General features: G+C 44.2%; 1 protein-coding gene across 7 annotated transcripts in view; it reads right to left on the bottom strand.

Annotated features, from left to right (window-relative positions):
* The window catches only part of CEMIP (cell migration inducing hyaluronidase 1), a 174425-nt gene that overhangs the window by 58456 nt on the left and 91543 nt on the right, over nt 1-24426 (bottom strand). For all 7 annotated transcript variants that reach the window (XM_083475311.1, XM_083475309.1, XM_083475310.1 and 4 more), the window contains exons 2-10: nt 24146-24252; nt 16012-16161; nt 14103-14241; nt 12562-12798; nt 10029-10208; nt 7224-7294; nt 4941-5036; nt 2906-3024; nt 1304-1445 (exon numbers count right to left, since the gene is read on the bottom strand). In XM_083475311.1, coding sequence (XP_083331437.1) covers nt 1304-1445; nt 2906-3024; nt 4941-5036; nt 7224-7294; nt 10029-10208; nt 12562-12798; nt 14103-14241; nt 16012-16161; nt 24146-24203 — 1192 coding nt within the window. In that variant the 5' untranslated portion in view covers nt 24204-24252. The remainder of the gene's footprint in view (nt 1-1303; nt 1446-2905; nt 3025-4940; nt 5037-7223; nt 7295-10028; nt 10209-12561; nt 12799-14102; nt 14242-16011; nt 16162-24145; nt 24253-24426) is intronic.

Below are 24426 nucleotides of genomic sequence, written 5' to 3'. Positions count from 1 at the left end.
ATTTGATGAAGGGAAGAGATATTGAGCACCTTGTGAAACACTTCAGGGGAGTTTTAGCTGGGTGTTGGTGATGCCAATGTGCCACTCTTGGCATTGTTGAGCGTGTATAACGAAAAGAAATGGTCGGGTGAGACCAAAGGCCTGTCTTGACTAGCATTCTATGTAGGCCACACTATTGTGATTTCCCGTATCCTTTTAGAGACCTTTAAGATTACCGTCGTACCTTGGTTCTCGAACGCCTTGGTACTCGTACGTTTTGGCTCCTGAATGCTGCAAACTTGGAAGTGTTCTGGTTTGCGAACATTTTTCAGAAGCCGAACGTCTGACATGGCTTCCATGGCTTCCAATTGAGTGCAGGTAGCTCCTGCAGCCAATCGGAAGCTGTGCCTTGGTTTTCGAACAGTTTCAAGAGTCAAACGGACTCCCAGAACAGGTTAAGTTTGAGAACCAAGGTGTGACTGTACTAGATGCTTTGTGATTGACTGCTGGGAGATGTGTGTCAGGATAATTTTTTTAAAAAAAATATTTATATTTTATTAAAGTGATTTCAGTAAAAAGAAATAAAGTGATACAGAAAAGAAAGAAGGAAATGTGAAAGGGAGAAAAACAACAACAGCAAAGATACCCATGAAAGCGAGAATATGGAGGGGGGAAAAGCAATATATGATATTCCCATACATTCTTATATAAATTGGTATAGTGTTATTGTCCTAGCAGTGGCGTAGCGTGGGGGGTGCAGGGGGGGCAGCCGCACTGGGCGCAACATCTGGGGGTTAGGGGCACAAATCCATTGGTTAGGGGGTGCAAATCCACGGGTTAGGGGGCACAAATTACTTGCCTTGCCCCGGGTGCTGACAACCCACGCTACGCCACTGTGTCCTAGTGCTTATGTAAACGTTAATAGCCTACTACATTTTGTATAAACTCATTCCAAATGTTAACGTATTTATCCATACAGAGTCTGCGCCTGTAAGAAGCGTTCATGAATTATGAATGATGTCATAACGTCAGTCCATGATTAAAAGGTATCGTACTTTCATTTTTCCAATGCCTCAATATCAATCTCTTGGCCACAGTGTGTCAGTATAAGTTGGTGCATGAGGACTACAAACTTGGTTGGGAGAATGGGAAAGCCAGTAAGCAGAAATGGAAAGTGTTTGGATGAGAAAGACACTACAGAATTAGAAGGTGTTTCAGACTTGTGGAAAGGTATTTATAGTTCTGAGGTAAAATGCTACTTCCTTTACAATAAGTAGGTCAGTAGAAGCAACTTTTGCCCAAGCTTTTAAAATTAGCCACATACCAGGCTTGCCACATAAGAAGCGCACTCTGTAGTTACGGCAGCCTCCGGGAGTCTGTCCTGGGCCACGGCAGAAAAACCTATAATCGCGGCCACTTTTGTAGTGAACCTCAGTTGTCAGGTTCACTCCATCGAGTGTGACTGCCTGGAAGGGGAATGGAAATGCAAGATGAGTAGTAATCGAGCGTGAAAAATAAAATAAAAGTTGTGTGCTCACCACCTGTGCAATGGGGGCGGGGGGAGAGACAGGTGTTTTGCTTTCACATGAAACTCTACCCCAAAACCAGGAACCTGCTGGGTCAGGCCAAAGACCCATCTAGTCCCATCTAGTCCCGCTTTCACAGGAGCCAACCCACAAACAGGATCCAAATTCAAAAGGACTCTCTGCACCTGTGATTTCCAGTAACTGGTACTCAAGAGGCATACTGTCTCCAACAGTGGAGTCAGAACAAAGGAGGAGGTGTTGAATCAAACTACAAGCTGCTGCATAAGAATGTGTTTTTAAAGAAATTGTTTGTGCCACAGAGAAAGGTATCAAGGCTCTCTCTTATTTTGGCAGCTTACCTCCACTAGCAATTGTTTTATTTCATGCCGCTGCTTGTTTACAAGGTATTCTGTCTGTGAAAGAATTTGCTTTTTCCAGAACAACATCTTACCCAGACTGGGAAAATAGCATAACAGTCAGAGAATCCTGGGAAGTGTCATTTGTTACGGGTGCCAAGAGTTGCTGGGAGACTCTATTCCCCTCACGGACCCACAATTCTCACGGTGCTTTAAAAATTCAGTTCCTGAAGCTCTGTGAGGGGGCAACAGAGTCTCCTAACAGCTCTCAGCACCCTCGTCAATAATAATAATAATTTATTTATACCCCGCCCATCTGGCTGGGCTTCCCCAGCCACTCTGGGCAGCTTCCAGAAAAATATTAAAATACTGTAATACATCAAACATTAAAAGCTTCCCTAAACAGGGCTGCCTTCAGATGTCTTCTAAAAGTCTGGTAGTTGTTGTTCTCTTTGACATCTGATGGGAGGGCGTTCCACAGGGCGGGCGCCACTACCGAGAAGGCCCTCTGCCTGGTTCCCTGCAACTTGGCTTCTTGCAGTGAGGGAACCGCCAGAAGGCCCTCAGCGCTGGACCTCAGTGTCTGGGTAGAACGATGGGGGTGGAGACGCTCCTTCAGATATACTTGGCCAAGGCCGTTGAGGGCTTCAAAAGTCAGCACCAACACTTTGAATTGTGCTCGGAAACGTACTGGGAGTGTAGTCAAACTACACTTCCCAGGATTCTTTGGGGGAAGCCTTGACTACAGTGACAGGATACTGCATTAAATGTATATTGAGGCTGTGGTTTCAGTCCTTGAATGAGAAACAGGCCCTAGCTCCCAGCTGGCTTTCAAAGTGCCTCTCTGGCAAGCATCTCTATCACACCCATCTATATAGAGTAGTTAGAAAACAAGAGGCCACCCAAAAGCCATGTGGTCTAATAAACCGTTTTCATTTTACAGCTTTAAACTCCATATAAAATGGTTGAAATGGTTGGCTGACAACTGGAAGGGGGAAGAGGGATGTAACAGCAGGGAGAGGTCTGTCCCCTTGGCTGTCCTACCTGGATGTTAATGGGGTGATCACAAACTCCGGGGTGAGCAGCCCGGAAATCTGAAAGTCGCTCTCCATCTTTGGATTTTGCTTTTTCAGGCTTGTCAAACCATTCTGTCCATTCCACATCTGGGGCAGGATTGGAGGGGGGTGCAGGGAGAGAAGGAAAAGCAGTCAACATGAAGGAAGGTCGTTTTGGACAGAACAACCTTAACCAATGCAACAAAAATGTGTTCCACTGATGTTGGTGCCAAGCACCGTTAGCAAGTCTCTTCCACAACTGCCCACTCTCTGGCTCTGGTTGTGGGTCTGTCAGCTGCTATTTGGGGATGCTGTGAACTGCGTCAAGCTGTGTGTGTGTGTAGGGGGAAGCATGGTGCTATTCTTAAAAGTTGCATGGATTCACAACACAAATACAGTATAAGCTTAATAGCTGACCCAGTTGCGCTAAGGTTAAGTACCACATTTTTTGCTCTATAAGACTCACTTTCTCCTTCCTAAAAAGTAAGGGGAAATGTGTGTGCGTCTTATGGAGCGAATGCAGGCTGCACAGCTATCCCAGAAGCCAGAACAGCAAGAGGGATTGCTGCTTTCACTGTGCAGCAATCCCTCTTGCTGTTCTGGCTTCTGAGATTCAGAATATTTTTTTTCTTGTTTTCCTCCTCCAAAAACTAGGTGTGTCTTGTGGTCTGGTGCGTCTTATAGAGCAAAAAATACGGTAACTTAAAGTCAACGGCATTCCAATACTGCACAAAAAGTGCTCTGCAGAAACCTAGAATAAGTGAAATGATGCAGCTATAGGGGCCGACAGCCGCCTACGCTACTGCAAACTCTTAAAACAGTCACATTTTTAATCTGACACAAGCCATATACACACCAGGCAATCGATGCCACTTTAAACAGTCAATGCTTCCCCTAAAGAGTTATGGGAACTGTAGTTTGCTAAGGGTGCTTAGGAGCTGTTGGGAGACCCCTATTGACCTCCCAGAGCTCCAATTCTCAGAGTGACTTAACAATCAATTCCTCTTCAAAGGGAACTCTGGAAAATTATAGCTCAGTGAGGGAAATAGGGGTCTGATAACAATTCTCAATGCCCTTAGCAAACTACAGCACCCAGAATACTCCAGGGAAAACCCGGACTGTTTAAAGTGGGATCACAGCACTTTAGATGTATGATGTGAATGTGACCATAGTTAATTCATAGTTATTCAGAGGCCATTTTGCTGCCCTGCTGCAATGAAAGCCTAGAGGAGACAGAGAGAGAAAATGAACTGATGAATGGGGAAAGAGGGAGAGGATTGCCCACCCACTTTTTACATTAGCCCCACCCATTTTTATTTTTATTCACTTTGGTCCCACCTACTGCCACCCAGGGGAAGGTGGCCCTCATGCCCTGAAAGGTGACCCACCCAAACTGCTCTATTTAGCTGCCCACACAGGCTGATCATATAACCATACAGTTATAGCACATTCAATCCACATGACTTCCCTCAAGGAATCCTAGGAATTGCAGTCTGTTGAGCATGCTGGGTGCTGTAGTTTGTAGGACTCTTTGGGGGAAGCTATGTACTTTAAAAGGGACACGGGTGGCGCTGTGGGTTAAACCACAGAGCCTAGGACTTGCCGATTAGAATGTCAGTGGTTCGAATCCCTGCGACGGGGTGAGCTCCCGTTGCTCGGTCCCTGCTCCTGCCAACCTAGCAGTTCAAAAGCACGCCCCCAAAAAGTGCAAGTAGATAAATAGGTACCGCTCTGGCAGGAAGGTAAATGGCATTTCCGTGCGCTGCTCTGGTTCGCTAGAAGTGGCTTAGTCATGCTGGCCACATGACCCGGAAGCTGTACGCCGGCTCCCTTGGCCAATAAAGCGAGATGAGCGCTGCAACCCCAGAGTCGGTCACGACTGGACCTAATGGTCAGGGGTCCCTTTACCTTTTTATGTACTTTAAAAGTGTGTTGAATGTGCCCTAAATGTGCGTTGTGGATCTCCCCACGCTTCAGGCTAGTGAAAAATAGTGATGGTGGTAAGGGTGGGGGTGAGGCCTCACCTTGAACCCACTCACTGGTTGAAGACACATTGAAATGCTCTCCGTTGTCTGCTTGGAAGAGTTTGAAGACCTTGGCAATGGCTGAGCCGCGGTGTCCTGCAAAAGGCAAAGTACAAGAAGTTACTAGCAGCCCCAGCCCTTCTGGATGAGTACGGAGAAGCTGTCGACACTTCAACATTCCTGCTCCTCTTGGGATTTAGGACTGGTTTGGTAAGTACCTGCAACATTTCAAACACAAGTGCTAGATCTTGGCCTCATTCCTCCCATCCATTATGGGGTGTTTGCTCCCCTGCTGAAAGGGAGAGTCTGCAAAATCAGCACAAATAGTCAGGGTGGAGAATTAGAGATTCTCTCCCCCCCCCCACCCACTCATCATATTCTAGCTCCAGAATAAGTCCCCCTTGACGTCCTTCTGCAAGAACGTCTTAACAATGCAGCAGTAAGGGCACATGGAAAGTTCCATTCCAATTCATCTTTCTTAGATAACACATTCATTTAGCTTTTGCAAGAAATCCAGGCGTCTTTGCCTCAAGAGGTCCTGGAGGGAAAACTGCATTTTCCAACCACTCGAAATGTGGCCTTTAGAAACATCTAAAAGGATGAGAAGTTTTCCACTACTAGTTTCTTGCAGGTTCTGGGAGAGAAACAATTTGACAGGTTGATTTTTGTTTTGTTTGTTTTTTAAAGGTAACCAAGAAGGAGGAAGAACTTTGGGAAACGCCTTTGTGTCTGCATTCATGTGTGCTGTTTGCGTTTGGGAAACAGCTTTTGCTTTATTGCCCTCCTTGCACGCCTGCCTGTCCTCCCATCCACGGCTTGTATATTTTGTACTCCCACACCTGTTACAAAGGCAAGTCATGGTGCACTCTCCCTGCAAGGAAATGGGCTCCGTAAAACCTGGAACTTCCTACTAGCTATGAAGCTGGGAGTGCAAAAGGGAGGACAACATCTGGGTTCAGGTGCGCCACGAAAACAAGGTTTGTTTAGATGAACTGCGGTTTCGCTTTATGTCTGAACCCAAACCTGCCCACAAGCTGTGGTTTATTTAGGGCCGACAAACTAAAACCACAGTTTGAGTCTGGTCTGCAAACTGGAGCTGTAGCCACATCTGAATTTACAGGCTTTCCAATGAAAGGGCCCCTGTTCTGCCTCAAGAACTATTGCACTATGAGCAACAGAAGTAAACTGATGAAGCTTAGTCCTGAGGAGATAGGATCCGAAAGCAGGCAAGCAGCTCTGAACCTTGATTTGCCTACTCTGTTGTCTGGAAGCTCAAACGATTGACTTGTCCACACCTCTGCTTGTCCCTGCACAGCTCTGAGCAGCTTTTTGTTCATCCTCCCACTTTCCCCTGGAAAACCTGCTCTTTAAGCACTGAATCAGAGCAAGTGTTGATCCATGGAGAATCCAATTGACATTTGCTCTGATACAGTGGTAGAAGAAGAAGAGTTTGGATTTGATATCCCGCTTTATCACTACCCGAAGGAGTCTCAAAGCGGCTAACATTCTCCTTTCCCTTCCTCCCCCACAACAAACACTCTGTGAGGTGAGTGGGGCTGAGAGACTTCAGAGAAGTGTGTCTAGCCCAAGGTCACCCAGCAGCTGCATGTGGAGGAGCGGGGAAGCGAACCCGGTTCACCAGATTACAAGACTACCGCTCTTAACCACTACACCACACTGGCTCTGGTAAAGATCTTTTTTCCCCCCAGGGGGAAGTGGCAGCCTGGATCAGCCCCATGGTGTGGGTTCCTAATTATGATATCCACAAACCATGGTTTCAGATTATATTTGCCCCAGGTCAATGCATGTACTGTGGAAACCATTCTGGTCAGAATGACTAATTTGTGGAAAATTCTCATAGACTTTTCGTGTGAAAAAGAAAATGAAATAATGACATTTGCAATTGAGAATTGGAGATATTGTTTGTTTGTAGAAAGTGGCTTTGTTGTGTGTAATATTGGAGTGGATGAAGTGAATACTGTTTATATGTAGTGGACAAAGAATCGGAAGTTCCTTACCATCTGATTTTCTCTCTCCTCATTTAAACCTCTTTTTATTTCTTTTTATTTCTTTCTCTCTTTCTCTTTCTTTAATCCTTTCTCTCCCCACACCCTTTATGTTTTTATTGTATTTATGTCAAAGTCTTAATTTGGATAAAAAGGAAGAAAAAAATATTTGACATCAAGTTTTGTATTATTCTCTATAAACCCTAATAAAATTTATTCCAAAAGAGAGAGACTAATTTCAACCTCCAGTTTCAAGGAGCTATTTACTTTTAATTACCTTGGTACTCTATGTGGTCTTCAACAGAAGAGGAAGGGCTCCCCTTTACTGTAATAAAACTCCAAGGATGCCTAGAAAAATCAAAAGAAAAAACGTATTTCATATTTATTTATGTACAGCATAAAGAAGTGTGCAGTCTATTAGAATACTTCATTTAGAAGCTGCCCAGCCAACCTGATTTATGAAATCTGTCAAGTTATATAATGCCCTTTTCTACCTCATTTTTTCCAACTAAGAAAAGATACTGACAAGGAATCCTCTTCCTTGTTCAAATGCCCTTTATTTCCTTCAGCTCGTAACATAGTTCCCGCTTTTAACTGAGAATCCAACCTTGCAAATGCCAGACGAAGATAAACCTGGGCAGTCTGAAAACTACGAAACATTCAAATTTGGGAGGGGAAGCTTGTTAAAAGCTCACTGACGATCCTCCAGAGAAAGTTGTTTGAGGGTCAGACCCATAAAGAACTCGTTATGTGACAGAGTTCTGCAGAAATGAATGTCTAAGAAACGGAAAATACTTGGCCTCCACTCTATGGCCTTTAAAAGAATCTAGATTTGGCAAAAGATGCAAACGAAATACAAAAAGGGTATTAGTGGGAATGCTCAATGCATCGCATTTTATTGATTAGCTGGCAATCTGCTGTTGTTTTAAAGGGCCTCAGATGAATCTATGCTTGCCAGTTCTCTTGAAATGCTGGAGATTTAGGAATTAGAAATTAATTGTTATTGTCATAATTTGGCTATTATTGGAAAACCAATAAAACATTTATATATATATATATAAAAGATTTAGGAATTAGGTTTACATGTTCTAATCAACTCCAGGTGAGCAATACGTGCTTTTTCACGGCTGCTGGCATTCTTGGGCACAGCTTTGGAGATCGCTAAGAACATTAGCAGAAGAATACGGATTTTGCACAGAACAGGCACAAACAAGGACTGGATAATCTTAGCAGTTTGTGCTTGGGAATGGGCTATAAGCAGATCACTTGATCAACCAGTTTCACTCTTTTTTATATATATATAGAAAAGCCACGTTGCAAATGTGCAAAGTCTTGAAGTCTATAGGTCGTCTAGGATACTTTCAGGGTCCCAGAAGACATATTGGACAAACATTCACTTGTGAACTAGAGTTTGTGCACTGGAGACTTCTGTGTTGGAACGAACATCCTCCTCCTTAGTCTCAGCTTCCCCCCTTGCAGAACTCAATAGGAAGGACAACACTAGAATCAGTGGTCTCCACCCATCGTTGGCTCTGGCGCCACCTACTGTTGGCCTCCCTGTTTTCCACCCTACTGGCTCCAATGGGCCCCAGCCATCATTGTCTCTAAGCACCGCTCCTTGCAACCCTGTGCAGCAAACCCAATGGAAGCTGCAAATATGAAATTCTTGAGACAGATCTGCCAGGGGGCCAGGTGCAACTACTGGAAATGTTTGCTTCATACCACATGGCAAAGGCATTTGGGAAGCTATGATCTCCCTCCAAATGAGCGGGGTGGGCTGGTGGGAGAAAGGGCATGTCAATTGCTTAAAATGCCAGGAGATTATTTTTTTTTAAACTGTTGTTTTTTTGTAGACGGCTCTGTTGGAACCTGAACACATCAAATGAGAACCATTTGATTAAATCAGAATGGAGAGAGAGAGAAAAACAAACACAAAAGAAGACATGCAAAAATATGGCCCATATGGTTAATACAAGGCACAGTCTCTTGCAGTGCAAGTCTGTGCATGTTTACTTGGAAGTAAGCCCTATGGTGCTTCCTTGCTAACTCGCAGGAAGAACCACCTGAGATGCCCAGGCCTGTGGGTATCAAGAGGATTTCTTGGCTGATGTGGCTAGACTCCCTGCAGCTCGGTCTTTTTTGGGAGAAGAGCAGCTGGGTGGAGCACAGGGGGTGAATCGGTGCCGGCCTGATACAGCCAGACCCCTGATCTATCTAGCTCAGTATTGCATATGGGCACCTCCAGGCAGTATTCAGTGGAAGCGATCCAAGTGCATACTTGGAAATTTAGGTGTATGCAAATAAAGCAGAATAAGGTGCCGTGTCACGCTGGCACAGCAAATCCAGAAAAGAAACTGGCTTTTTGCAGTTGCAAAAGTGACAAAGAAATGCATTGCAAAAACGTGGGGTGAGCAAATGATTCATGGTTAGGAGAAGAATGCGGCAAAGAAATCAGGATGAATGCTCAGTAAAGAGTGGATATAGGCTGGATATAGACACGTCAAAGAAGTGACTCAGTTCAATGCGTTGTAAACTCATACAGGGAAATCCGGTAAGGAAAGTCGGGACTCCACAGCGCCATCTGGTGTCACAGTGTTATATCGCATATACAACACATATAAAACACTTTTTCTTTACCAGTCTAGCTGAGTCCATAGTCTAACCTCCATGTCAGCTTTGTGCAAGCAAATCAGGTTGAAGACTCAACAAACAGGTCATCTGGAAAATCCCTACTTTGACCTGTCAGCAGTGCTCCAAGCATTCAGAGGAACCCAGAGATGCCAAACCATTTAACCTGAAAATGTTTGCATGCAAAATAAGTGCTCTGTCACTACGGCTTTTCCACCAAGTTGGGCAATAGGTTCTCAAGTCTCATACTGAAACATGCTCAGCTGAGCTACTGAATCTCTTTCAAACTATCTAATTAACTTCTGAACACTCCAAGTGGCAAGAAGAGGGGAAAATCACTATGTGAGATGTTTTTGCTATTGGGGTGGGGGGATGGGGACGCAGAATTATTTTAGGTACAGGCAGGATACAATAGGGCCTCTGTGTTGGTAAAGTTGGCAGGCCAGACTCCTACCTAAAACCAAGGTGGAGGAAATGCTTGCTGCCCAGTCTGGTCATTGCTTTCCTGGCTGAATCATCCAAATTTTTGGATCCTTCATCATTGACCGCAACTGCCAGGATCATACCGTTGTGAACTGCATTCAAATACCGGACGAGTCTGATGCTTTCACCTTTGAGTTTGTAGGTGTCAAACCTAAAGAAACAGGCAGGAGCACATTAACAGCAGTTTGCCACCATAGATCCATCTATAGATATAGCTGGAAACAAGTAATAAGACAAAATGAAAGGTTGAAGACCACAAAGTAAGCTGTCCTGCCACGCTTAGCTCACCTTATCTTACTCAGTCTACCTGAGAAGCCATTCTTGTGTTCCTATACCAATAGCTTGGGAACTTTCACCGCTATAACTAAGCCAAGTTTTACTGCCTGTGCGATCTTCACTTAATGCTGGGTGGAAAAGCACATGAATTTGACCTCTGGAGAGTTTGTAAGTAAACCATTTTTAGCTTACTAAACATGTGATATTTTCCTATGCAGGAAAAAGAGGGTAATTCTGGACTTCACTAGGGCATATTTTAAAGGTCTCATACTTCCATGCTTTACTTTGCTTCATATTTTGTGACTTTAAATCTCTGCTAGGGTTCACTCACCAAAGGGGGGCGGGAGTAAAGGACCCCTGACAGTTAAGTCCAGTCACAGATGACTCTGGGGTTGTGGCGCTCATCTCGCTTTACAGGCCAAGGGAGCCAGGGTTTGTCCTCAGACTGTTTTTCCGGGTCATGTGGCCAGCATGACCAAGCCCCTTCTGGCGCAACGGAATACCAAAACCAGAGCAGTGCACAGAAACACCATTTACCTTCCCGCCAGAGTGGTACCTATTTATCTACTTGCACTTTTTTTGGGCGTGCTTTCAAACTCCTAGGTTGGCAGGAGCTGGGACTGAGCAATAGGAGCTCACCAAGTTGCGGGGATTCGAACCGCCGACCTTCTGATCGGCAAGCCCAAGAGGCTCAGTGGTTTAGACCACAGTGCCACCTGCGCCCCGCCACCAAAGAGTACTTTGGTGGTATCTTTTTCCTTGCCACCAATACATACTTCATTTCCAATCACTGCATACCCAACAACCTCCTGCTGAAATCCTGTAACTATTTACACCACAAATGTTCTAGTTTCTTTTTTTTTTTTGTCCAGCTCTTGTTATGCTGTAGTGCAAGAGTGCCCCTTCAGACAGCAATAATGCAACAACCCCATGGAAGCCTCGCAGAACAACTAATGAAGCGGAATTATGTGTGGATGGGCCAATATAAATCCACCACCCAGGCCCTATTACTACGCCAGTGACATGTTGCAGAACATACCCTCAAAAAGCCCCTCTTAATTTGGAGGGACCCAATGCTTTACAGGGCTTGCCAATGTGTCTCACAAGCAGAATCAGTAATGCAGTACACAAAAGCTCATTAGCAATACACAGGGCTTGTCCACACAGTCTAAAAATGTGACTTGTAGGTTGCTCGTTCCTTCGTTTTGTAGCTATGAACCACCTGATGTTTCTACTGTCCAGGTAGAAGCACAGAAAGAAGCAATATCACGGCTCTGAAGTCAGCAGCCTAAGCAAGCAGCAGTACATTAAAGCAATCATTCCTCCAGGAAAAGTCTTCATTCCCCAAGGGGGGCGGCATGCTTGGCTGACTCACGTCTGACCTCCAGAAGATGAGTGAATTCCTGAGAGAGGGAGCCACGGCAGAATAGGCCCTTATCAGCCCATCTGGGTATACATCTGTTTCATGTACGTGCAGTAAAGTATCCAATAAATCAACACAGAGAATTCCTAGAGAGTCCCATTACTAGCATTCTCCTTAGACGCTGTTAGTGTGGCAATTGGAAAAAGAAGCGTGTGGGAGGGGGATCGCCCCATTTTTTGAGCACACATATATTAAGGACCTATGTCAGCTAAAGCTAGCTCTATATAGGTACAGATCCCAGTGGGTTCAGCTACGAAGAGCACAAAGAAAAGATAAAGTAGCACTTGGTAAAATTCATCTATGCTGATTAAAATATTCACAGTTAACGTGGGGTGGGGAGAAATTCAAGTCGGTTCACATTTAAAGGCAAATTTGCCCAAATTGCACCTTATGAAACAGTATGTTTTGTGATATATAATTATAGAATCATAAGAGTTTGAAGGGACCCTGTGTAGACTAAATCACAGCCATCCTTCAAAATTCACACTTCTCTGAATTTTGCAATGCTGTTCTGTGGCCAAGCATTGTGTATGGAAATGCCCACACTAAAGTGTGCATCAAAGTGCATCTATTTGTGAAAATAACATAATAACAGAAATGTATTTGGTATGGGGAAATCATTTTGCAAAAATGCGCATATCAGGTAAAACTGCGTAGACAAATGTGTATGTTCGAGGGAAATTGCATTAAAATTCTGGTGGGTTTCATGAGAACTTTAAAAAAATCAGATTGATGTGGAAATGTGGAGAATTGCACTTAAGACTGTAAGAAACTGAGTAGAATTGGAATTAAGAGATTGACTCACCGATCAGAATGGACAACTGTCCCTGTGTTTGGGTCAATGACATGGACAATAACACCACGATGTCCCCAGCTTCGTTCAAAGTAGTAGCCTCCTTCTTGCATGCCACCTGGGTTCAGGGTCTTGTTTAGGAAAGTCCATGATAGCTTCCTCTCACCATGGACCTCAAGAGTCCCACCATCGATCACCCCAATATACTTCTTTCCAAAGTAACTGTCTGGTTGGCTGCCATCATCAGCGCTAAGGGGTTAAAGAAAAACTAGATCATTTGAGTTCATAAATACAAATGTGAAGGTCTACAGAATTTATAATCTTCAAGCTAGATCTTGGTAGTACTCATATTTTGCTTAGATCTTCTGAAAAGCGACACGCTTTAAGTATTGATTCCTTGAAGGAAATAAGACATCACTGGTGAATGTGGAATTGTAAGGGCCGTCTCTAAACATTTTGCTGCCTGTGGCAGATCAGCACATTGAGCCTTCCTCCTAGCCAAAGTGCATTGTACACAAGGGGGACCAAGTTATTTTGGCACCAGAGGCAGAAAACCCCATAAGCGCCTCTCCTAGACAGCAACAGAATAATGATAACACTAAATTAAATAGCAAAGCATTTGCTGCTGTTCCTTGGCTACTCTGAATTAGTATTTGTTTGCATCTGAAATGGTGTCCAAAAATCACACCATTGTGATAATATACATTGTGTTAAATGTACTGGTGGCATCCAATTAAGTCCTTCTTAGGGTAGACCCACTGAAATTAATAGACCCAAGTTAATTGGGGAGACTCTTGAGAGTCCCATGGACTGCAAGAAGATCAAACCTATCAATTCTTAAGGAAATCAGCCCTGCGTGCTCACTGGAAGGACAGATCCTGAAGCTGAGGCTCCAATACTTTGGCCACCTCATGAGAAGAGAAGACTCCCTGGAAAAGACCCTGATGTTGGGAAAGATGGAGGGCACAAGGAGAAGGGGACGGCAGAGGATGAGATGGTTGGACAGTGTTCTCGAAGCTACCAGCATGAGTTTGACCAAACTGCGGGAGGCAGTGGAAGACAGGAGTGCCTGGCGTGCTCTGGTCCATGGGGTCACAAAGAGTCGGACATGACTAAACGACTAAACAACAACAACAATTTGGCCCATTCTTTCAAGTGGGTCTACTCTTAGTATGACTGCTAGTAGATGCAACCTTATGCTTTTATCATTGTCCTAGATGTGGTTTAATTTTTACGGTACCCCAAAGATAATCCTTCCTGTGTTTTCTGTACTTGGGATAAATGGTCTGTGGTTCACAATGTGTTTATAAACCTGTTAAATTTTGGGTGTGGTCTTTGTCCTGCCACGATACTCGCAGATACCTCTCGGGAGATTAGCGCCTCAGAGCCATTGTCTTTATGCCAACACCACCATAGCAACTCTCCTGCCAAGAGCTCATGAGGGAGCTTGGACCAGTGTGTGTGTGTGTGTGTGTGTGTGTGTGTGTGTGTGTTAAGGGGCCTAGGAAGTCTAATCTTCAAAATTATGGGATGAAGTCTGTCTAATTACATACCGCCCATACAAGATGATTGTCAGGTTGCTCCGGAAAGGACAGCTCTCACTCCCGACATGAAACTCTCCATCATTTTCGATCAAAATATGTCGAGTGCGCAAAACAATAGGTCCTGTGTTGTCTTTAATCACTAGCTTTCCTGAAGGGGAAAAAAAGGAGAGTTTTGCTTTGATGGTGTGGTAAGATTTAAATCAACCAGAATTCAGAGTATCCTTTTATTTACTACATGAGTTTGGGTTTCCTAATTTTGCCACTTTTAATAAGGCACAGCGTAAACATGTCTTTATTGTTCTAACTGTAAAAAACCCCATATTGGGTCCTTTCTGATTTTCTATTTTATTTTAAATCTGCTGTAGGTACATTGGAAGCTGCCTCATATTGAGTTAGACAAATGGTCGTTTTTGCTCAGTGTAGTCTACACTGACTGGCAGAAGTTTTCCAGGATTTCAGGCAGATTTCTTTCCCAGCCCTACTTGGACATGCCAGGGACTGAAACTGGAAATGTCTACATGCAAAGCAGATACTCTACCACCAAGCTATGGCCTCTTCCCCTCTAAATGTCTCTAAAGATTTCCACGGACAAAGGAAGGCTCTGTGTACCTCAAACTTTCAGTACAGGCTAGAAAACGTGTGTCACATGTGAATGTGGCATTGTCAGGGCCGGCCCCAAACATTTTGCTGCCTGAGGTGGATTAGCATCTTCCCCTGCTGTGAATATATCTATGCAATCTGCTTTCGAGCCTAGATATTTGCACCTTGGGAACATCAGGGTTGTTTTCTTCTTAAGCCCATGCACACCATGGCTTATAGCAAGCATAGGCAAATTCCGGCCCTCCAGATGTTTGGGACTACAATTCCCATCATCCCTGACCACTGGGCCTGTTAGCTAGGGATGATGGGAACTGTAGTCCCAAACATCTGGAGGGCCGGAATTTGCCTATGCCTGGCTTATAGCCCTGATTCAGTGTCTGCTTTGCACTAAGAAAACCTGAATTCTGACACCAACATCTATTAAATTATACAGATATGTTATTTTGCTTCCGATAGTCACAGGGAGGAGAAATCTACCGTCAGATCATAGGAAATCTTACTCAGCACCTCCCACTCGCCTAACCAGCCTCTTGCAATTTCAGCAGGCAAATAGCCTCACACTTTGCCATAAAGACAAGAAACTTTTTTAAAATAATAATAATAATAAATAATAATAATCCTCTGAAAGCTGAGAGTTTCAAAGTGCTCAATTTGGCTTTAAGCTGTTGGCACAGAATAGGAATATCCCTGGTCTTGCTTCTTAATGTTGGCCCTGCTCAGCAAAGGCAAAGAAGCATTGGTCAGTCTCAAGGACAGAATAAAAGTCTATTTCAGCATTGCGAGTAAGACCTTTGAATCAGAGTTTGAAAGGGAGCATGTCAGAGTGCGTCCAAGGCAGTACTACTCCTCTCCAAGTCCTCCTACATGCAAATTGACTGATGCAACGTGAGCCATGTTGTTCTACAAGCAGAGAAGCACTTGCAGAGCAAAAAGCTCACATGGATAGCGTTGGCTGACGCTACCAGCCACTGCTGACAGCACCAGGGTGCCTTTTTATTGCAGTTTGTGCCTCTGCCCCATCTTGTAATTACATGCACAGTGCATAATTAGCAGGGCGTCGAAAGAGGAAGTCACCAAGCAGCAGTGATCAAACATGTTGGGTCGCCTTTGCAATTTCCCCAGCCAGAAAAGCAAAACAAGTTCAAATGCACACAACATAGCCGATCAAATCTCATGCACCGCAACATCCCAAAGCTGGGTTTCTCCTGGAAACGCTGCCTATTAAGTGGATTTATTTGTGTGTGTGTGTGTGTGTGTGTGTGTGTGTGTGTGTGTGTGTACCCAACTATTAACTTTGTTTTTGGCAAGCTAAGCTTACCTCCGTTTGTGATGTTGATGGAATGGACCGTGGCAGAAGACGATAAGAGGAGCTTCCGGCCTTCGCTGATGTTCACCTGGTTATCTTCGTCATGCCCAGGGTTCCAGAGTTCCAGCTCTGGATCCAGGTCAGGACAGGATGAGGCCGCTCCTGCAGGGATAAGCAAAGGAAGCTGTGAATGACATGAATTTGTCATGAGGCATAATGGGTAAAATGACACCACATTTGGCAGCCAAAAGGCCTGGCTCATCACGGTATTATTGTGCTTTCACCCCACATTTCCTCCAAAGAGCTCGAGGTGCCATATGTGGCTCTACCCTTGTACCTAGGACCCTCATACCAACGGGACCTCCTCTCCTGGTATGCCCCACGGAGGACCTTAAGGTTCATAAATAACAACACTTTGGAAGTCCCGAGCCCCAAGGAGGTTCGATTCAAATATCCTTTATTAGGCATAGCAAACCACACATTATCAAACAGATACCGTTTACAAATTGTGCAAAATACGAGCTCAACATAACAAGGTTTCTCCCAGTCAGATCTTTAACTCCAGAAAAAAATCATTTTGCATAAATAATACTATACAACACTACCACATCACCAATCAATTAAGAACCACTAAATCTCTTTATAATGGCCCAGTCTTTCTATATGGACAGAAAGGAGGTCTAACCCAAGGAGGTTAGATTGGCCTCAATCAGGGCCAGGGCCTTTTCAGCTCTGGCCCCGGCCTGGTGGAACACCCTACCGCAGGAGGTCAGGGATTTGACATCTTTCTGCAGGGCCTGCAAGAAGGAGCTGTTCCACCAGGCCTTTGGGTTGGACTCAGTCTAAACCCCCACCCCATTTATTTATTTATTTGATGGAACCCCTTATATGGGATTTGTATATCAATTTTCCCTTGGCTCTTTTTGCTGGCTCATGTAGGACCAGCATGGATAGTTGGCCCTGGTGAATATTTGACATTTTCTCCCTTATGGCTTTGATCTATAGGCTACCACTAAAACGAGGCTGCATTTTAAGCTGTATTCTAACTTATATTTTAATCAACTGCTGCTGTTTTTAAAATGTTTTTACTGTAGTTATATTCAGTGTTAGCCGCCCTGAGCCTGGTCTTGGCCGGGCAGGGCGGGGTATAAATAAAAATTTATTATTATTATTATTTATTATTACCCCATCTTCATTTTATCCTAACAACAGCCCAGCCCGTTAGGTTAGACTGAGAGTGACTGTGGACCAGCTTCATGGCTGATTGGGGATTTGAACCCTGATTTGAATCCTAGTCCAACACTCTAACCACATGCCACTCAACATTTTACAGCTGAACATCAGCACCACTTTGTATAGTATTTTATAACCCTATTCTCACCCCCCCCCGGTTCCACCACCCCACTTCTGCCACCTCTTTCTCTTTGGGGAAGGACCATTGCTCCATGGTAGAACACCTGCTGTGCATGCAGAAAGACCCAAGTCCAGTCCTCAGCATCTCCAGGTAGGGCAGGGAGAAGGAAACCTGTAGGCCAGTGTTCTTCAACCTGGGGTCCCCCATCATCCATAGCCAGCTTAGCCCAATGGTGAAGGATGATGGGAGTTGTAATCCACTCACTTCTGTGGACCCCAGGTGGAAGAACATTGGTCTGTCTAACTCAGTACTGTCTATACCAATGACAAAGCAGCCTCACAGGCTACAAATGCGCGCACACAGAAACCCTGAAGTTTATTCTTTGTCTACTATGTACCCTAAACTTTACAATTTAACCTCTTTCCTATTGGCTTCTGAAGCAGACGTTTTATTAAGTGGGCTGTAATCGTTCTCTTTAAATAAAAACCAAGAATGCTTAAGCATATTTAATCTCACAGTGGAACTGGCTGTACTTAAAGAAGTAAGCAGTAAAACCTACCAATATATAAATACACTTGCAACGTACTTGGAAGAACAAACACATGAAAATAAAACAATGAACATAATACTAAGGAACAAGCAGTTATAGATCCGTTTCAACTGCCAAGTCTTTTTCAAATATTTCCCAATTAGTCCCAAGTCCTTGGGAAAGTGTTCTCAAAGCAGTTTTCTTTGGGGAGTAGGTCCAAATAATTCTAATTGTTCATCAGGAGCTGGTAAGAATTATTTTAGCTGATCAGTAAGTAAGCTGAACAGGGGGGATTTATTTGGGCACCCTTCCCAAGGAATATTTATTTGAAAACCTTTCTCAATGACTTTGAACTAATTGGGACATATTTGGAAAAGACTTAATAGTCAAAATGGTCCATAACTGGGCGTTCCATAGAATTAATCTTCATTGCGTGGCAAGGTCCCAAACCCTCCCAGGAAGTGGAATAAAGACACATGAAACAGTATTTTAGGTTAATGGACGAAAAAGGCCAATACTTTGTTGGTTACAGAATGTGAGTGGTATTGGCTTAGGCATTGGAAACCACATGGCTATATCTGAGTCTTGCCCATCTGCAGGAGTCTTGGAAGGGTTAACCACCAGTAGGGGGAGCCCTGCTGATGCACATCAACTAGGAACTCCCCCAGGGTCACTGCTAGGGGTCGTGCCATGGCCCTAGCCCCCCATCTGGGGCTTCGGACAGGGACCACGCCCCTCAGATTCATTTAAGGGAATACCCTTGAAATAGGAGGGGTAGATGATAGCCACTACCTCCCCTCACCTTCAACCTAATACTCCAATGCCTAACCGCCTAACCTTACAAAGTTGTGACGAATTGCGAAAAACCAAATGGCTGATGCCAATTTGCCCAGCGGAAAAAATTCCTACCAGGCCCCCGTTAAAAAACAGGCGACCAACCAAAGTCCATAGGAAGTCAGGAGATAAAGAGCCTAACCAAAGGGAGGGGGCGGGAGAACTGTCCGAGCAGGGAGAAAAGGAACTTGTCCTCGGCTGTGGGCAGTTTAAATAGCCTGTGCCACGCTCTGGACCGTCCGGATTGGATAGCCTTGGGTTGATGTGGCTGAGGACCAAGCAATGGCGCAGGGGCTATCCCGCCCCATGCGCTTGGGGAGGGCTTGCTCCCAGCCCGCAACATCACATCCCCGGGGACAGGAATGGTTTTGTCCTATTTTTATGAGTATGGCCTTTGAGGTACAAGTACAGTGGTACCTCAGGTTACAGACGCTTCAGGTTACAGACTCCACTAACCCAGAAATTGTACCTCGGGTTAAGAACTTTGCTTCAGGATGAGAACAGAAATAGCGCAGCGGTGGCACGGCAGCAGTGGGAGGCCCCATTAGCTAAAGTGGTGCTTCAGGTTAAGAACAGTTTCAGGTTAAGAACGGACCTCCAGAACGGATTAAGTTCTTAACCCAAGGTACCACTGTACTGTATAAGGACCCTCAATGCATGTCATACTTCACTTAAAGATCCGGTGCAACTCAACACACGTTCAGTCTACAATTCTCTGTACACTTTGCTGGGAATCAGCTCTGCTGAGCGCAGTGGGAATTACTTCCAAGTAAACATGCTTAGGACTGCATTGTTCTGATAATGTTTACTATTTGGATTGGCAGTGAGCTGGGGTTGGGAGCCAGTGCACTTTCAAATGCGCAAACCAAGTGCTCAGAGTAGACTTAATGGAATCAATGGATTCCCACAGTGTCTTAATCAATCCCTTTTCCCAGGGAGTTCTGGGAATTGTAGCTCTGGGAGGGGAATGGGGTCTCCCGGCGACTCTCAGCACCCTTAACAAACTACAGTTCCCAGAATTCTTTGGGGGGGAAGCCATGACTGTTTAAAGTGGTATCGGAGTGCTTTAATTGTATGGTCCAGATGTGTCCTTTGAAATTAACCTGACAACCAACCCCAATTCCTCCCTGCCAAGTCTCTCTGAAAGGAGGATCACATTTCATTCTTTTGCCCTCTAAATACTTTCCACTGCAACTATTCAGGAAATTCTCTGACTGACAAGAGTCATACTGCTGTGTGTGTGTTTTTCTTTTCTTTTCTTGTGCCATTGGAAAGATAAATTGAGAATTCTAAACAAACTCTCTCCATCTGCATTGAGTTTCCTGTCACATTCCAAAAAAACAAACAAGTCCAGGGCTGAAAGAGACCCTGGAAAGGGATCAGTCAATCTGCTAGCCTGTGGTTTCTTGACTGAATCCACCTTCGCTCTTCTCTAGCCTCGAGTGACCAGCTCTAAAGGACAGAGTTCATACGTTCTTACGAGTTCCATAGAACAGGCATGGACACGGGATCTCTTAGTAGATCTTTGAGTGATTTAAAATAAATCCGGAAATGTTTCTAACTTCCAGTAATTTAAAAATAGTAAGTAAATAGCAAAACAAAACCCAAACTGACTTTCATTCTGTTAATTTCTGTCCTGTAAAATATTAATGGTTGGCTTTGATCAGCATTCCCCTTGCACAATTCTGCAGGTCAGTTTTAATATATTTCATTATGCTGGTTTTAACCGCTGAATTCAAAATATTACAATATTGTTTTGAATTGTTTTATGTAATTTTATCATTGCAAGATGCCCTGGATTCCCTTTGGGAAAGAAGAGCAGGATTTAACTCTGAAATATATAAATAAGTGAATAAAACAAATCTCCTTTGTCGCACACCCTAATCCTCCCCTCCAGGTTACCACAGAGGCAAAATATCCTCCCTTTTTCCCTTCTTCCCTTCAACTGACAGCCTTAATGTTCAAAGGTCCAGAGAGTTCACAGATTCCTACCAGACTGTAATTTACTTTTTAAAAAATAACACATTACAAAAAATATATACTATGCAATGCAATATCCCAGCTTAACCTAGAAGCTAGGTTATCTGTATGATGTTGTTATATGTGGAATAATTTTTTTCATATTTTTTAAAAACAAAAAAAAAGATATATTTCTGCAAACCTGAGGAACCCTAGAGTATTCTGAAACCACTGCATTAGATTTGGGTGTCCCGCACTTCTACACCTGGCTTCCTAAATTATAGATACAGGGGTACCTCTGGTTAAGAACTTAATTCATTCCAGAGGTCCTTTCTTAACCTAAAACAGTTCTCAACCTGAGGTACCACTTTAGCTAATAGGGCCTCCCGCTGCTGCCGAGCCACCGCCACACAATTTCTGTTCTCATCCTGAAGCAAAGTTCTTAACCTGAGGTACTTTTTCTGGGTTAGCGGAGTCTGTAACCTGTAGCATCTGTAATCCGAGGTACCACTGCACTAGGCCCCGTGTTAGACAAACTCCGAACACCAGGGGCCATAAAACTTCAGGAGCTGGGTCTCCCCCTCGTGTCCTCTTCTAAACTTCCTTTTTGGCATCTGCCTGGCTGCTCTTGGAAACCGAATGTTGAGCTAAAGGGATCATTAACGAACAAACTAATGAAAGGAAGATTAGATGCTCTGTTGATTGGGCTATAAAAATATTTCAGGGAACACCTGTCCGGGCTCCTAGAAGGAGATGCACAGCTGTATGAGCAGAAGGGACAGTTTTAATAGCCTATAGTAATGACAGCTTAAGCAAATAATTCAAGAACTGCATGAGGGAATTTCACCTTACGCAGATGGCAGGTGGTTAGGGCTTAGGAAGCAAATCAAAGAACTGACTGCCTGCTCTCTGCTAGAGAGAGAGAGACAGTTTTACAAGGTACATCTCTGCATCTCTCCTCCATCACAGATGAAATTTCACACCCAGCTGCGAATTTCCTGTTCTCTCCCTTCTCCTAGGTCAGATTGTATTCTATCCCTCCTCTGTCATTGCGCAGGGATTAGAAACAATGGGCCCGAGTATAGCATTAGTTATTTTGCTTCCTGATGAAAACTTCCTGAGCCCGAGAAGCAAAACAGGTAGTTAACGAGAGAGTAGCAATTTTGAATTCTGAGCATTCATTTCTGGAAATGTGTTTCATGAAAACAGGGCATGTTCTAAAGGCAGGGGGGCAGCAACTGCTCTCCAGATGTTGCTGGACCTCATTTTCCCTCTTCCCTGTCCATCACCCACACAGGCTGGGGATGATGGGAGTTGGAGTTCAGAGCACCTCCTGTTCTAAAGCAGTGTTTTTCAACCAGTGTGCTGTGGCACCCTGGGGTGCCTTGAATGAGGGTCAGGGGTGCTGTGGGCAACCCTGGTCTCTGTCCCTCTTCCCTCCCTCCCTCCTCTGCCCTCTCACATCTCTGCCTCCCAAAGGCTTGCACAATATAATAATAATAATTTATTATTTATACGCCGCCCATCTGGTTGGTTCTCCCCAGCCACTCTGGGCGGCTTCCAAGCGAATATTAAAAACAATACAGCATCAGACATTAAAAGCTTCACTAAACAGGGCCGCCTTCAGTTGTCTTTTAAAAGTAAAATAGTTACTTATTGCCTTGACATATGCTGGGAGGGCGGGTGCCACCACCGAGAAGGCCCTCTGCCTGGTTCCCTGTAACCTCACTTCTCTCAGCGAGGGAACCACCAGAAGGCCCTCGGCGCTGGACCTCAGTGTCTGGGCTGGATGATGTTTATTGCAGCAGCCCTGGCTATATGCTCCGCGGGTGAATGATGCCTCTGGGAGGCACCTCTATTTGGGGAGGGGGTGGGCAGCTCAGAGACCAGGGGTGGCAGAAGTAGCTGGCCAGAGGACTCCCAAGGAGAGGGGAGAGAAGGCTGAGGGAACCCTCCACAAGGGAGGGTGTTCGAAAAAGGGTGAGAGGCTGCCAGCTCTGCAGGCAAGGGGTGACACAACTGGGCTCTTGGGCCCCACAGGGGTGCCGCAGAAAGAATGTCGTGGTCAAGGGAGCCATGGACTCAAAAAGGTTGAAAACCTCTTTTCTAAAGAGTAGATACAGTGGTACCTTGGGTTAAGAACTAAATGCGTTCTGGAGGTCCGTTCTTAACCTGAAGCTGTTCTTAAGCTGAGGTACCACTTTAGCTAATGGGACCTCCCACTGTCGATGTGCCAACGCTGTGCAATATCTGTTCTCATCCTGAAGCAAAGTTATTCACCTGAGGTACTATTTCTGGGTTAGTGGAGTCTGTAACCTGAAGTGTATGTAACCTGAGCTACCACTGAACTGATGCAGCAGAAACTTTGTTGAAGCGAAGCAGGACTGGGTCTGGTCTGTGTCTGGATGAGACACCTGACAGTGGCCCCACTAATAATAATAATAATAATAATAATAATAATAATAATAATAATAATTTATTATTTATACCCTGCCCATCTGGCTGGGCCTCCCCAGCCACTCTGGGCGGCTTCCATAGAAACCAAAAATACAATAAAATATCACACGTTAAAAACTTCCCTGAACAGGGCTGCCTTAAGATGTCTTCTGAATGTCAGGTGACAGAAATGTCACCCTGAGTTCCACAATGGAAGACATGAAGAGTAGAAACCAGGGAAGACAAAAGAAAAATATGTTCAATAATATGCAGCTTCTGGGGGCTTGAGGGAATGATGAGTTGTAGGGGGAGGTACTTTAAAATCCTAATCCACCCACTTTGAACCTGTGGGATAAGCAGCATTTTCATTGAAACAAACTCTCTAGCACTCCATATTTAATGGCTTGAGCACCCATACCATCCGTGTAAATTTAGAAAAACAGGAACTGAGAGGAACTTTAAAGCTGTTTTGGCCTTAGATGAGTTTTAAAGCTGCCCAGTGACTGAGAAACTACAGAGACCCATACAAATACCTTTAAGCTTTTTGAATTATCTGCTTGGCAGCAAAACAGGTGACTCTCCCTTCCCAGAATAAAACTATATTAATATTTATGTGCCAATTTAAAAAAAAGATTTGTGTGTGTGTGTGTGTCATTGTAGTTGTCATCTTTTGAAACAAGCAAATAAATAAAAAGGAGGGCGGTTCCTAGCACTTTGGGGTTATGTGCAATTTATGAATCTCATCATATTTCACGTATTAAATTAAACGGGAAGTTTTTAATGTTATAATGTTTTATTATGTTTTTGTATGTGCTGGAAGCTGCCCAGAGTGGCTGGGAAAACCCAGTCAGATGGGCGGGCTGCAAATAATAAAATTATTAATTATTATTATTATATATACAAACTTTTTTAAAAAATTTATTTGCAGCCTGACTTAAGAACCCCTCACGATATTTAAAAAAACAAAACAGAACACAAAATGTGGAAAATAAAACGAATATTGTGGCCATTCAATTAAATCCATCCAGACTTACCCATTTGTACAGCAGGGAGCATAAATACCAAGGCCACTAAGCAGCTGTTCAGGAACATGTTTGGGTGTGGAAATGCACTGTGAAGATATCCCTTGTCTTCTGAAGACCTGTAAAAAGGAGCAGGGGTGAGGAAGAAAAGCAGTTTGAGAACGCTTTGTTTTTTTGCACAGGTATGGATATTTAGCTATTTATTTTCAATAAAATAAAATAAAATGAGGTAAGGTTAGGGCTTGATTGTATGACTAAGCCTATATTAGTTTATCCCTTATCTTGACTCAGCA

Source organism: Podarcis liolepis (genome assembly GCF_965112155.1).
Source record: "Podarcis liolepis genome assembly, chromosome: 14".
Lineage (NCBI taxonomy): Eukaryota > Metazoa > Chordata > Lepidosauria > Squamata > Lacertidae > Podarcis > Podarcis liolepis.
The sequence above is the reverse complement of the archived record's forward strand: the minus strand, read 5'-3'. Positions and strand labels throughout refer to the sequence as shown.